We start from the raw sequence: 16,273 nt of genomic DNA, 5'->3' as shown, positions 1-16,273 counted from the left end.
ATGAAAATAATGATAAAGCAGCAACATCTATTCTGTGGGAAAGAGGTTGCAGGGTAGAGAAAAGGGCATCCCCCACTAAGCTATAAAGTCTATTTTGAACTCTGTCAAGGCAGGATAAGGGCTTCTAGCATCTCCTGCCTTAATGTGGCAACAGTACTCCATCCTTGGACGTACTTGGCTCTTATACAGGTAGAGAATTATATCCGCAGTAAGATATCTATTAGAGCGATAGAATGATCCCACCATTTTTCTAGCAGTCTTGACAACTGTTTTGATGTACATGTTCCATCTCAGATCAGGAGTAAAGGGTCAAACGTAGAAGCTTGTCAAAGCATGGAGCCATTTATTTCGATTGATGCCAGACAGCGATCAGAGCTTTGATAATAGAAAGATAGAAGCTTGGTTTTAGATGCATTAAAATTAACCAGTCATCTCTTTGTCCATTGCACCACATGATCAAGCTCAGAGGAGAGAGAATCAGAAAGAACTTGGTCGTTTATGGCCTTTGAAGTGTTGTCATAGATGGTAGTGTCATCAGCATAAATGTCTACAAATGATCTTAGGATGTGATTTATGTAGATCAAGAAGAGAGTTTGGACCAGAATTAATACCATGAGCTTCTGATTTCTGCCTACCAACCATCACTCTTATGAAAATACAAGGGGTTGGCAGCCTGATCGCATAGGGTAGAATTAGCTGCAAAGTTTTTGGCAAAGAGTGTGGCTTTGTCCAATGCTGACGAGATTACCTCAGGTCTATTAATGATGGTTGAAATAGAACACACAAACTGTGACGGGCCTACGAAAAAGAAAAGGTAAACAAACCCGTCAAGACGACACGTTGACAAGAGAGAGAGAGAAAGAGAGAACGTAGAGAACGAATATTAGCAGAAGAGGTGCAAGGGAGATAACTAAAGCGGAAAAAGAAGAAAAAAAAAAGGAGAACAAAAAAAAACAGTTAGTTGCCGGGAAGATTGAAAATGGGATAGACATAGCGCACCACGTGGAAATTTAAAAAGAGGAGGAATCGCCATTCTAACCCATCAAGATAAAAAAAAAAAAAAGAAGAAAAGAAAGATGAGTACGACCTGGAAAACCTAAGGTAAATACAGGCATTTTATTTTAACGCGGAAGGTGATAACAACAAATATGAAAAAAGGAATTTCTCATAGCGGGGGTTTTAATTACGTAAAAAGAGAGAGAAAATAACCAATATGATTCTCGGAAGAGATCTAAAAAGTTTCGCAGATATGTCCTCGTTTCTATGTGGGTGCACTATGAACAAAAAAATATAAAAAAAAAAATGATTGATTATTATTTCCACATCAGTATATTGAATTGACATTTTAAAATATAAAAAAAAAAAGAAAGGAATCAAATTCCGAGTTAATGTGCGAATGATTGGTTATTATTTCAACAGATATATATTGAATTGGCATCCATATATATACTGAACAAATGTAACATTCCATTTTTTTTATTATAAAAAAAAAAAAAAAAAACAACCAAGAGAATCTCCCCCTCCAGATATTTCTGTATTTAGTAATAAAAGAAGAGTCGCGCGTTGTACACCCATGATTTTTGGAATTGAAACATAATCCGCTGTTTGTATTTTTTTCCCCCTCTTTTTCTTCTCTTTGTTATTTGATGTATATAAAATATCACAATGGAACATTATCCCATCTAACCTCAGCGCGCTTTGGATTCTAGAAGGGAGAACCATAGCTTAACGCATTCGCTGATCGGTCCTTCCCGAGTTCGTATGTAACAAGTATATGCATACCCAGCAGCAAATGTCACATGGGGAACTCGTCCGAAAAATAAAATATATATAGATATATATATATATATAACATATATATTCAAAAAAAAAACCGAAGAACCTGAATACTGTCCTGGACAACCAGTTGTGCGAACAAATCACATAAAGGGGGCTCGATAGCCAGGTGATATATATACGTCAGAGAAAACATTTTTTTTTTTTGTTCAACAAAATTCTTGGAAAAGAAAAGAAAATAACTAAAATATAGAGAAAGAAAAAAATAGGTGGACAAACGAAAAAAAAAGAAAAATGGCTACAGGAAGAGTGAAGAAATTCCTAAATGAACCGTCTCTCGAAAAGCTTGAAGAAATGAAGAAAAGCGAGCTAATTGCAGTAGGAGAGAGGCTGGAATTAGAAACAAAAATGGCCATGAGAAAAAACAAAATTATTGGGATAATACTGGAGCAAATGGTGGAGGAACAGATCTTCGCGCCAGAAACGCTAGATGAATGGCACAGTGACTACAGCGAATTATCAAGGGAACAGCTAGAGTTAGAAAAATATAAAATTGAAGCAAAAGTGGAGTTGGAAAAAGCGAGGATGGAACAGGAAATTCGGATAAGAGAAATCAGGTTGGCTGAGGCAACGACAGAAACGAACTGAGACAGGTTCGATTTGGTGAAACAGATACGGTTAGTACCTAAATTTACAGAGGAAAGCGTAGACGAATACTTTTCACATTTTGAAAGTATGGCGGTCAACATGGAATGGCCACAGGAAAAGTGGACCACGCTTATACAGAGCACGTTAACAGGAAAAGCACGAAGAGCTTTTACAGCGTTATCGGCCGAAGAATGGGCAGATTATCAGACAGTGAAGCAAGCCATACTGAGCAGTTACGAACTAATACCAGAGGCGTATCGACAAAAATTCAGAACGATAAAGAAAAGCGAAACGCAGTCATTCAGAGAGTTTGTCAAGGAAAAGGAACAAGCGATGAATAAATGGTATGATTCAAAAGGGGTGAACGGAGACCCAGAAAAAATCAAACAGCTCATTCTGATCGAAGAAATTTTAAATGGATTACCTGATGACATGCGGATGCACTTAAATGAAAAAGGAGCAAAATCAAGCAGTGAGCTGGCAACACTGGCTGGCGAATATATAATATCCCGTCGGAAAGAAATAAATTGCAAATAGTAAATCGGGAAAATGAACCGAAAGAAGTCACTATGCGAGGAGATAACTCAAGGAATGGCCGACCAACACAGCTACAGAGGATGAACCCACCCACGTGTTATAAGTGTGGAAAAATAGGACATATATCAAGTCAATGCAGATCAAATCGAGGAACCGAATTAAGAAACAATATGGGAACTAAGCCACAAGGAATAATTTCATCAGTGCCAAAATACGATATATATAAACCTTTCATGAGAAAGGGAACGATAATAAGGAAAGATGGAAGAGAAATACCGATAAAATTATTAAGAGATACGGGGGCCGCGCAATCAGTGATTCTAAGAAAGATGGCGCCCCGAAACAGAATTATCAACCACGTGGTGATCAGAGGAGTAGGAGGATGTGATATGAAAATACCAGTGATAAAGATTAAGCTGAAGGCAGGGAAGATTACGAGGATAATAGAGGTGGGAATCATAGATGAACTTCCCATGAAAAACATAGATTTATTACTGGAGAATGATGTAAACATAGAAATAAACGAGATAGACGGATATGACCCCAGACGAAGTATGGGAGCATATAATCTGCGGAACAGAAAAGAAAAAACGAACAGAGAACGAGAAACGACGGCACATAAGGAAAGCAGAGAGGCAACGCCATTCTACCAAGTCGGTGACAGAGGACTCATAATGTTAAAGAAATCACGAGAGGAATTAAAAGAGGCTCAGATAAAGGATGCCAGCGTGAAAAAATTATTTGAGCAAGTAAACAAGCCCACAAGTGACCGATATAAACAGCAATACATTATAGAAGAAGGAATATTAAAAAGGAAATACGACGGTCAAGAGTTACCGGGAAGTAGAAGGGATACGCGATGCCAAATTGTTTTACCAAGTGACTATAGGGGAGAAATGCTAAGGTTAGCACACGAGGCTCCTCTAGCTGGGCACCTAGGTGTGAACAAGACCTATGAAAAATTAACCAGGCACTTTTACTGGCCCGGAATAAAAACAAGTGTAAAGGAAATCTGTAAAACGTGTCAAACAGCGGGGAAACCACAGTCTGGAATTCCCCCAGCACCACTTAAACCCATATCCATAACCGGGAAACCGTTCGACAGGATACTAATAGATTGCGTAGAACCCTTGCCGAAGACAAGGACAGGACATCAATATCTGTTAACATTAATGTGCGCTAACACAAGATTTCCGGAAGCAATACCGCTGCGAAATATTTCTGCTAGAAAAATAATCTAGGAATTATTGAATTTCTTTACAAAGATGGGGATACCAGAGACTATACAGTCGGATCAAGGAACAAATTTCACATCGAAAATATTCAAAAAAGTGACAGAAACCTTGGGAATTCAGCACGTTACATCGAGCGCTTATCATCCTCAATTGCAAGGAGCGCTGGAAAGATTTCATGCCACCATTAAGAGCATGCTGCGAGCACACTGTATAGAAAGGAAAAATGAATGGGACAAAGAGTTGCCGTTCGTATTGTTTGCCATAAGAGATGCTAAACAAGAATCCTTGGGGTATAGCCCTTTCGAATTGGTATATGGCAGAGAAATGAGAAACCCGATAAAAACCATTAGAGAAGAATGGGAAAATCCAGATAAATGGGCCGAACCTATAAGGGATTATGTTACGAAGTTACAAAATACTCTGGAAAGATGCCGAAATATCGCAGAAAATAATATGCTGAAAAATCAAACCAAAATGAAAGAATTATATGATTGGAAGGCTAAGGGGAGAGAATTCAAAAGAGGCGACAGGGTTATGGTTCTTGCACCCTCGGTTAAATCACCATTTGAAGCAAGATTTAATGGACTCCATATAATATTGGAGAAAATTGACGACCAAAATTACCAGGTGAATATATCCGGAAAGAGGAACAGGGCACAGATATGTCACCTGAACCGGTTAAAAAAAATATTCAGAACATAAGAATGACCCTGAACGTCCCATAGGGCAGGTCATTACTACAGAAGAAAGGGAAAAAGATGGAGATGATCGCTTTAAAATTAAGAACATCCCAATGAAACTAAATAATTCCATAATTATGGAAAATATCGATAGCAAGCTCAAACACCTGGCGGAGAAGGACAGAACTGAGTTAAAGGAAGCTATGCAGGAAGTACCTGGATTATTTTCGAATGTTCCCAGGCAAACAAATGTCATTGAACACAATGTGGAACTAACTTGCGAGAAACCGATAAGACTACATCCTTACCGAGTCAATCCGACGAAGCAGAAAACCATCCAGAAAGAGATTGAGTACATGTTAGAGAACCACATCATCGAACCAAGTCAGAGCGAATGGGCGTCCCCATGCGTCCTAGTGGATAAGCCGGATGGATCAGTCAGATTCTGTACAGACTATAGGAGGCTGAATGAGGTTACGAAAACAGATTCATACCCCCATCCCTCGGATGGACGACTGCATTGATCAAATCGGCAACGCTAAATATATAACCAAGTGCGACTTACTTAAAGGGTACTGGTCAGTTCCTTTAACAGCAGAAGCAAAATTGAAATCTGCATTTGTAGTGCCAGGAGGCAAATATCACTATAATGTAATGCCGTTTGGGGTGAGGAATTCCCAAGCCACCTTTACTCGATTAATGAATCGATGCCTGTCAGGAATTCCGAACGTAAGCGTCTATATCGACGATATCGTGATATATAGTGATGATTGGGAGAAACACCTAGACATCATCAAACGAGTTATTCAAGAGGCTGAATGACGAGAGATTGACGATCAATCTAGAGAACAGTGATTTCGGAAAGGCTGAAGTCAAGTATTTAGGATACAAGGTCGGATACGGAAATATCAGTCCGAGTGAAATAAAAATACTGAATATCAAGGAATATCCCAGACCTAAAACCGCAAAAGAAACCCGACGATTTCTAGGTATGACCGGCTATTACCGTAAATTCTGTCGGAACTTTTCAAGTATTGCCACGCCTCTAACAGATCTCCTGAAGAAAAACAACAGATTCAAATGGACGGCAGAATGCCAAGAGGCTTTTGAGCAAATAAAGAAAATGCTTAGTGAGGAGCCTATACTATTAGCCCCGAATTTTGATAAACATTTCACTCTGCATACTGACGCTAGTGATATTGGGGTAGGAGCTGTATTATCACAGTTAGACGATAAAGGAAACTTGAGACCGATTAGCTACTTCTCAAAAAAGCTAAATAAACATCAAAAGAACTATTCCGTTATCGAGAAGGAAGCATTGGCGGTTATTCTTGCAATCGATAACTTTGAGATATACCTCACATCTGGGAAGGATCCAATTGAACTATATGTCGATCATGACCCAATCACATTTTTGAGCAAAATGCGAAACAAAAATAGACGACTGCAAAATTGGTTTTTAACTTTACAGGAATATCCTTTGAAAATAAAACATATCAAAGGAACAGAGAACAAAGTAGCAGACACGCTTTCGCGTTGTTAGGTAATATAAAATAGAAATTAAAAAAAATAAAAAAAGAGATGCTGAGATAAACAAATAAATTAGACGCAATCCAGAGACTGGATTTAAAAAAAAAAAATTTTCTGATAAAATTTTTTTTTTCTTTTATGGAGGATGGTGTGACGGGCCTACGAAAAAGAAAAGGTAAACAAACCCGTCAAGACGACACGTTGACAAAAGAGAGAGAAAACAACCAATATGATTCTTGGAAGAAAAAAGTTTTGCAGATATGTCCTCGTTTCTATGCGGGTGCACTATGAACAAAAAATATTAAAAAAAAAAAATGATTGATTATAATTATTTCCACATCAGTATATTGAATTGACATTTTAAAATATAAAAAAAAAAAAAAAACAACCAAGAGAATCTCCCCCTCCAGATATTTCTGTATTTAGTAATAAAAGAAGAGTCGCGCGTTGTACACCCATGATTTTTGGAATTGAAACATAATCCGCTGTTTGTATTTTTTTCCCCCTCTTTTTCTTCTCTTTGTTATTTGATGTATATAAAATATCACAATGGAACATTATCCCATCTAACCTCAGCGCGCTTTGGATTCTAGAAGGGAGAACCATAGCTTAACGCATTCGCTGATCGGTCCTTCCCGAGTTCGTATGTAACAAGTATATGCATACCCAGCAGCGAATGTCACACAAACATATATTACTACTTTTTATATATATATATATATAAATAACATGAACTAAGAAATATTTTTTCAAAAGTTCTCAAGACATGTAGAGCTTATGAATAAGATTATTTAAATACTATGAACCTATCAGAGAAAAATGATTTAATAATTGGAAAGACATTTCCAGCTATTCCGTAGCTGGAGATTTTGTGGAGTAGACCTTTATGCCATACCCTTTCCAAGGCCTTTGATATGTCAAGGGCAATTGCCCTAGAAAGAAAACCTCCATCGAGAGATTCGCTAATCCTATGAGATATAACTGTTAGCACATCTGCTGTAGATCTAGCAGAATGGAATCCATATTGCATGTCACTGAGGAGGTTATTTTTGCTGAGGTGATTGACTATTTCTCTATTTAATACAGATTCCAGCAACTTATGATGCACAGGAGACTGATTGGTCTGTATTGAGAGAAAGAGATGAGCGATCACCTGAATTTTTAAATATGGGACATACTGATGAGGTTTTCCAGGGTGTTAGAAAGCAATTCTCCTTAAGACAATGATTAATCAGCTTTGTAAGTATGGGAGCTAGTTCAGAGGGAAGCTTTTTGAGCACTATGATAGGACTGCCATCAGGGCCAGTTGCTTTACTGGAATCTAGGGTTTTGATTAGCTTGGCAACATTACGCACAGATATTTGTATGTCGCATGGCATGTTTTCAGACACAGGAAGAAATATGGAGGGTTGGCGGCCCTGATCGCATAGGGTATATTAGCTGCAAAGTTTTTGGTGATGCTCATGAAATTACTTCAGGTTCATTAATGATGGTTGGGATAGAGCACACACACACACACACACACACACATATATATATAATATAACCTTATATTTTGACAACATGAACAAAATATATTTTTTCAAAAGTTCTCAAGATGAGTAGAGCCTATAAATAAGATTATTTAAATAATAGGAAAAATTTATGCAGATCAACCAACATTTCAAAGACAACTCGTCCTTTTAGAGCTCTGATGAAAGGAGTTTGCATTGCAATGTTAGTTAAAAATGTTGCATAAACTCTTTCTAATGTATTTTGTATCCATCAGTCTGCTAATTTCCTTATTAAACCTATGGACTTTATATTTTGTCAGAATAATTGTCATAATAGTGGCTGTATTCATCATTATTTCTCCATCTTTTAAGAGATCATGAAACATATTTAAATTTTGTTAGTTGGGGTAAATAAAATGCTTTAAATCTTTTTTTTTTTTTTTTTTTTACACGGTGGTCACCACTTATCAAGGCCCGGAAGCCACTCAGGGATAAGGGTTATTACAAGTACAGTACGTTGGTGTGGAGATTTAATGAAGTGTTTACTTAAGAGGGCGGTTCATTAGGAATTCGTTAACGTTGGACTTGAAGACATCCAAGTTGTAGTCAGGTGGGAAGCAGGCAGACGGAACAGAATTCCACAGACGTGCAGTTCTAAGAAAACTTTGCATAACTTCAATCATATAAACAGTATTTTCACATATTTTGATGATTTCATTAAAGTATTGATCTCTTGTTCTTTTTAAATGTTCATCTACCATTGTCTTTAACTTCATATTTTTACTGAAATTTAAACCATATCAGACATAAAATTTATTCAAAAAATGTTTACAAATTTTTTTTCATTAAAGAATATCTCTTTTGATAGAAAGTTAACTTCACAAAATTTAACTTAAAACCAAAATGTGTATATATAGTGGTTTAAAATACTGTCACATTTCCTAAAACAAATATTTTGCTATCTAGATAAATGACAATTCATCGTCCTATGATAGGTTTAAAATGCATTGATAATTGCATTTGTGAAGGTATGTGATTGACCCAATTGATACAATACAGATGATGGAATTGGTTATGTCTACTTCAAATCTTTGACCTATTATGCATTAATACTGTTGGAATAGCTGTATGGATGCACAATTTCCTCTTGGTTGTGTTCAATTCATTGATTGCAGTAAGTATCAATATTAAATAACTATAAAAGGGTTTATAAGCCAAAAAAAAACTAGAAAACATCACCATTCATTGATCTCATCCTTTCTCCTTTCTACTCCCATGATGGTCCTAGTTCAATTGAACTACTATATCCAGACATTCTACCAACTATCTTTCTACTATGTCACATTCTGTCTTTTTTTCAATCCCCTACTCCTCGCTTTCGTAACTGTATATAACATACAAACACTGTTTTATTCTGAGGAAATTGTGTTTAATTAAAAATAAAATTTACTTGATGTCTTTATTTTGCTTTTTGGGGTTTTTTTTTGTGATTTGTCCACTTGTCCATTTTATTTTTTCCTTTTGTCAAGATTCTGAATGCTTTTCTTTGTCCATTCAACGTTTTTTTTGTTTTCTTACCAGACAGCTTTTGTTCATCTGTTACCCAACTTCGCAGAGTGTTGGTGGGATGCATGGGTACTTGACGTCTTAATCTGTAATGGTTGTGGCATTTACCTTGGAATGTTAGTGTGTCAGAAATTGGAAATGCGAAATTACTATTGGGAAAGTATCAAGTGAGAACACATTTTTTTTAATTCCTTGTTTAAACATTTCAAAGTGTTATTTGTATCTTTAGCTGATAAAGAAATTGGTCATTTTCTAAATATTTTTAAAAAGTTTTTTGATAAAAGTGCCCTTTAGTTAACACTCGATAACATCCAAAACAACACATAATTTATATTAAACTCATAAGAACAAAATTATCTAACCAGCCAAGTTTTAACATATTAACATTTTTATTTCTTAAAATCTGTCTTAATGATCAACTTTCAATGGCTGCAGCAACATTGTTGGACATCATTAAAAATGGATTGTCAAAGAAAATAGATTCTGTAGACGAACATGTGTAAAATAAAGTGTTATAAGCATAAATACTTGGCTGATTAGATAAATGCATTCTAATTAGTTAGATATGTGATTTTATTTTTTGAGGTTTACGAGTTATCAAGTGTTTACTATTCTGTACTTTAACACTCTATTGATGTGAAATTTTAGATGAGTTATAACAGTATATGTTATGAAATTATTTATGTAACAAAATTATTATGAAATTATAAATTTTTGTGTTTAATGTTGACTGTTAGTTGCACTGTATTAAAAAAAAAAAAAAAAAAAAAAAAAAAAGGAAGCCATCTTGTTATGCGTGAATCTGGAACAGCAAGATTCAAGTAGATTACTCGTTGGTAAAGAAAATGGGCAAAGCTTATAAGTGAAGAAATGATACAGCATAGACCATTTATGACTTCAGTTGACGAAAGCTCATGTCATAAAAAAGTTTATCCTCAATAGAAAAATGTAAAATTTGAATGAGAAACACATGAAATGTGAGTTAAGAGCAAAATTGTCTTGTTGCTAAATCAACTTCATGATGTGTGCAAGAACAGTGAAAGAAGTTGAAGGTTTTACTGTTGGAAGGAATGGATCAAACTTATAGGTTGATGAAAGCACTTCCATGATACTGCAATGAGGAAGCTCAGAAATATATCAAAGAAAAACAAAAATATGAAGTAAGTGAAGAAAAGGTTTAGTAAATATGGATGGTAGCAAAGAAGAGTAAGTTACAAAGTTAAGGTGGAGGCTGAATAATCTACAAAGCTATGGGTAGTCTACAAAGTTTCAAAGAGATGAGCAGAAGAATGAACTATTTATGATATGATAAATATGGATAGCATTAGAGAGAAATGCATTTAAAATGACAATAGAGAACAGGATAAGAGGGATGCTTGGAAATGCTATTATGAGAAATTGTTGGATATTGAGTTTTCATAGAATAGATGTAACCAGAGGGGTAACTCCTGCCTTACGGGAATAATTAGTATAACAAAGCAGTCTCCAGTCCCTCAATGCAGAAACTAACCCTAAGTCTACACTTATCTCAGTCTAGTGATGGACCCTTAAAATGTAACGAGACACTTATTAGTGGAACTACCGCTCTGGTGCTCAGATCACACAAAACACGCACACCCCTTAATCTTTGTGGTAATACCTTTAATGTTGTTGTCTGGCCGTTCCTCGTCAGACATCAGGATTGAGTTCTTCTGGTAGGTCCTTTGGTGAATGGCTGGTATATCGCTTCTGTCTACTGTAGCTTGGTAATGTGAGATAAATCTGAAATCAACTGCATTTCAATTCAATAGGCAATCAACAATTTGGGACCGTTTTATTATTCATAAGATATTTCAGAGCACACTTTGTGCAAAGGAACTTTAAATTCTTCGGGTTCTTAAGTTTCAAGATGCAGGATTTTTTCAACTTGGATTCCTTCAGATAGTTACTTAGTCAGAGGAGAAAGAGCTTTTCAACTTTGCTCTTTTAAGGAGGCTTCCAGCTTTTGGAGATAAAGCCCAAAAACCCATGTGTACGGTCCAGCAACCAGCTGCCAAGTCCTTCATCTGCTAAACCAAACAGGTTTTATGAGATTTGTAATTCTGCACCCCTCCCTGCTCTCTCTGAGATTAGCATTACCCCCTCTTCTATTATCTCTTTTTTCTTCTTCTAAATCTCTTTTCTTTCTCTCTCCTAATCCATATCTCTTTTTAATTCTCTTTTCTCTCCTAAATCTCTCTTCGTTCTCTTTTTCTTTTCACTTAGAGCCTTTTATTTCTTTATTTTATTGGTATTTTCAATTCCCTTCTAGTGTTAAATAACTTTTTTTTCATATCAGCAACGTCGTGGAAGATGTTGCATTGGCATAAAACACATGGTTTATTTCTAAGATTTCTCTGATCAAGCTAGACTATTTGTCATCAAAAAATATCTGGTTTGTTAAGAAATTAATCTTTCTCAGCAAAAACATAGCCCGGACATATGGGACATCTTTGGCCAAGTGTCAACACTCCTGACCACACCTAACCCTTAGTCCATAAGCAAGGTAATTTTGCAGTGTCCGGGTGCATGAAAATAGTGTTACATGGGGACAATCCTTAAGTTGTAGAAGCAATATCTATTTATTCATAAGAATTGAGAAAGAAATGGTACAAGAAGTTAAGATGAAGGATAAGGCTGCATGACCGTCAGGTATTGTTGCAGAAATGTTGAAGGTTACGAGTGAAACCAGCATCAAGATTTAATAAATCAGATCACCAGAGGTTATTCTAAAAGATTCATCTTAGTAAGATTTAAATAAGTGAAACTAAGATTGACAGTTTCTCACATCTGAGGTTATTCTCTATCTCAACAAATTTACTATCAGGTCATGTATGGAGTACTGTTGCCATAGCCAATTGCAGATATGAAAAAATAAACGGTGTCAAGAAGCCATCAGAAGACGAAACGAAGTGAAGATCAGTGCAAAAGCAAAAAGGTATTGAGAGTATGCATATATCAGCTGATATGTCATGGCTGACTCAGTATAATATTTCTTTTTTCACAATGCCACTCACTGCAAGGATCTAACAAGAATGAATGATTATCAGACAGGATATGCCTACTATCATCTTAAAAAAATAAAAGCAAGACTACTTTTACTTTTTAAGACGATAGGCATATCCTGTCTGATAATCATTCATTCTTGTTAGATCCTAAAAGAGAAAAACAGGCAGTTCTTGGAAAGAAGCTACTGGAATTGGAACTGTATTACAATGAAGCAAATTTATGAAGATCTGAAGACCAACAAGTTGAAACAAAGAAAGCAGAGAATTGATCAGACAACTCTAAAAAACATGTCATAATTGTATTTATAGAAAAGACTGAGACTAGCAACATCATGTCTGTGAGAGAGGTTGCAGATGAATCAAATTTCTGCACCTTATGCAAAAGCCTCAAATGGGACAGAGATTCATTACAACAGTATACATGCTGTGAAAGTAGATTTGTAGTGATAATAGTCTAAAGTTTTGAACAAAACCAATGTGATTTTTGGATTCAGCGCATCAGATTCTTCTTAGCTGAAAAAATGCAAACAACGAATTTGTGCAATTTCTAAAACAACATATGAATATAGTAGTCAAAAAATATTATTTATTCAGTTGCAAACATTTTTGGAATCATTTGTTTATAAATGCATAGAAACAGTGTTAAAATATCAACAACCAAAGAATTAATGGGAAACTTGGTGATATATATTAATTGAGAATGTCTCAATATTTGGTTTCAAGTTTGTTGATGCTAGAAGCAAGATATCAAAATGGTTATCAGTCAATTGTGTTCTCAAATTGTTCTTAGTTTGCTTTAATTCTGAAAAAAATTGTTCACATTATGTAATTCCAAACAAAATACCATGTTTTTTTGTGCAAGTCAATAATTTGAAATACTTTCCACTTGGAAAAATATATTTTTAATGAAATATTTTTGGAATTAAATGTTGATCGTAATAGATTGTCATACTGGATTTCTATCAATTCCATTTGAAAACATACCAATACTGTCTTCATCTCCACATCAAACAGTGTAGCAAACAATTTGAAATCATTTTTATGTAGATGAAAGTCAACAAAACATGAAACAAATTCGTTCAGATAATCCTAGATTATATTCACAAATAACTCTGAATCTTGTTGTTTCCTTGGTTGAAATGATAGGAAATGTGCATGATTTTTATTTCTAACTTGATGTTCCACAAGTTTTTTGTCAAAACAACAATACGATTAATACATCTCATTGATAAGCTGAGTTTTATTTTGAAACAAATTTAAATGATTAAAATGAGTCACTATATCCACAATGAATTAAGATCTCAAAAATGTGAACTATCCATATGTTTACTTTTGAGAAATATAATCACCTATGTATGTTAGGCAAGTACTTGTTTTAACATAGATCCTTGGCTTGGCATCATAGAAATATGCAAGTTCACCATATTTTGCATGAGTATCAAACAAAAATTGTTTGAATTTTCAATGATTCAATCCTCAGAATAAAATCAGATTCACAGTTTTCACAACATTCATAACATTTTAAACTTCAAGGACTTGGGGCACAATATCTCTTGATTGATAATACAATAAATTTTTACAAATTTTTGAGGAATTCTAGGGCTTTTGTTCCTGTAGTAGTGTAACAAAACCCTTTTTTCCCTATCATTGCTAGAACACCATCAGTAGTGATTCCAATGGTCTACAAGAAATCAAATTAAAGTTTTGCAATCATTTGTAAGAAAACTTCAAAAATATCTACTCTGGTCACAGTTCTCTTTATGGGAATTAACTGAATAAACTATTCAAAAATATTTTCATAGTCATTCTTCATATAAAGACAGCAAGTAGCAAGTTGTACTGTGTAACTTGAATATGTGCTCTCATCGATTGCAATGGAAAACTATTGCAATTCACTGTAGGTATTCATTATTTGATTTGTAACATCTGCTGACATTTTTTCAATAGTGCTGCATGATTATCCTTTGTTTTGAATAAAGACTTTTTTTCTGGACAAGCAATATCCAAGATTGCCACTAAACATTCTTTAAAAATTATCATCTGTAAATGATTTCATCTTTTTCAGCGATACACTTCAAAACTTCATAAGTGGCAATTGTATAGTCTAACATTCAAGTATCTTTAAACATTTGGCATTCAGCATCTATCTTCTTTTGTTTTGCATGTCATCAATATTTTCCCTATTTTATTAAATTTAAATTTAAAGTAAAACTACTACTGTTTAAAATCATAATTTTTATGACTATTCACACTTCATCTATCTACATAAGTGACAGAGGAATACAATAAATACAAAAACAAAGCAAGAAATGACAATGAGGTTTTAGAATCAATTAAATAAACAACATGATTTTTAATTCAATACAATAAGTTTCTACAATATTTGAGTTAGTAAATAATAAATGTAGATACTTATGAAAAAATTATGACTAAACAAAATGAAAAAACATAAGTGGAATAAATAAATAACAAATTTTGTTAATATTTCCAGATAATAAATATAGATATCCGTTCATAAATAATGATTTAGGCAAGCAAAATCCAAACAAGATAGAACTTGAATTAATAATTTCTTTTAATGTTTGATCAAATGCATATTTAAACACTTAAAGGTAAAATAGGTCATTTTTACCAAGAGCATCGGCAGGCCGCATGACTAGAGTTTATGTAAAAAGCAGAACTCAAAAAGAAACGAAATAAGATGAAATAGTTTTGGATTTTTTTGTGTGTGTATATATACACAAGACTTAATCTTTAGTTTTATAAAAATAAATAAATCAGATGTTGGAGATTTATAAAAAATATTTTATTTAATAGGAAATTATTCTATCAGCATGTTACGCTGTGATGCCTTTTTTCCTCGTACCTGCTGGAATTCATGTGGAAAAAGAGTTCGGCCAAATAAATTTGGCAAGATGTTATGCTGCATGGCATTCAGTTTTTCTCAATTTTGACAGAAAATATTTTTATTGCTTCAATTTTGAATAATTTCACCAGAATTTTTTTCTAATTATTCAAAAGAAACTACGGTATGTCACAAACTATTTTTTCCTCATATGTGCAGTAATTTGTGTGGAAAGAGAAGCTAAGCAAGACAAAGTTGGAGAGATCTGATGCTGCATAACATTCAATTTTTCTCAATTTTGAATAAATTCACATTAGTTTCACAGGAAATGACATGTTTTACAAGTGTTGTGTAATTATTTAAAAAATATTGTTTCATCTCCAGTTCCACTTTTTATATAAACCCTACTTATGTGACCCACCAACTTTCTCCATAAAGATTACTGTAAAATGTACGCTTAAGTGTATAAAATATATTGCAAGAAAATGTTTTAAAAAATGTAGACGAACATTAAAATATAAAATAAATATATCTTAGTAAAATAAATTTATAAGTTGAATATTTTCAAGAACCTTTGTGGTCTGTTTTTGGCTTGGAAATATGGTTTACTTGGGTCCTATCGAGTGACTACTAATCTTAGTCACATTGTAATAAGTGGGTTCTAGTTTTGTGGGGGTTTTTTTTAACTATCCTCTTGCTTACTTCATAATGTATGTATTATCTTTCGTGACAAAGAATTTGATAATTATTTCACATTTTATCCAAAGAATTTATTTACTAACTTTATTTAAATGAAATGATTTTTGTAAAAAACGAAATATGAGGGGCGTGCAATAAGTAATGCCCCTGACCCACTTCCAGTTGTCTGATCTAGCTGAAATTTTGCATGTGCAATGATCTATATCTCTACGGGTTATGTGGCAAATTACAGGTTTCA

General features: G+C 34.3%; 1 protein-coding gene and 1 long non-coding RNA gene across 3 annotated transcripts in view; one reads left to right on the top strand and one right to left on the bottom strand.

Annotated features, from left to right (window-relative positions):
* Nucleotides 1-16,273, top strand: part of LOC145296043 (phosphatidylserine synthase 1-like) — a 357,209-nt gene that overhangs the window by 225,965 nt on the left and 114,971 nt on the right. For both annotated transcript variants that reach the window (XM_080142088.1, XM_080142087.1), the window contains exon 6: nucleotides 9,481-9,632. In XM_080142088.1, the coding sequence (XP_079998214.1) occupies nucleotides 9,481-9,632 (152 nt within the window). The remainder of the gene's footprint in view (nucleotides 1-9,480; nucleotides 9,633-16,273) is intronic.
* LOC145296045 (uncharacterized) overlaps nucleotides 1-16,273 on the bottom strand; it is a 193,277-nt gene that overhangs the window by 103,232 nt on the left and 73,772 nt on the right. The window lies entirely within an intron of this gene.

Source organism: Euprymna scolopes, chromosome 16 (genome assembly GCF_053919585.1).
Source record: "Euprymna scolopes isolate OS-2025 chromosome 16, ASM5391958v1, whole genome shotgun sequence".
NCBI lineage: Eukaryota > Metazoa > Mollusca > Cephalopoda > Sepiida > Sepiolidae > Euprymna > Euprymna scolopes.
Note: the sequence above shows the minus strand (reverse complement) of the source record. Positions and strands in the feature narration are given on the sequence as shown.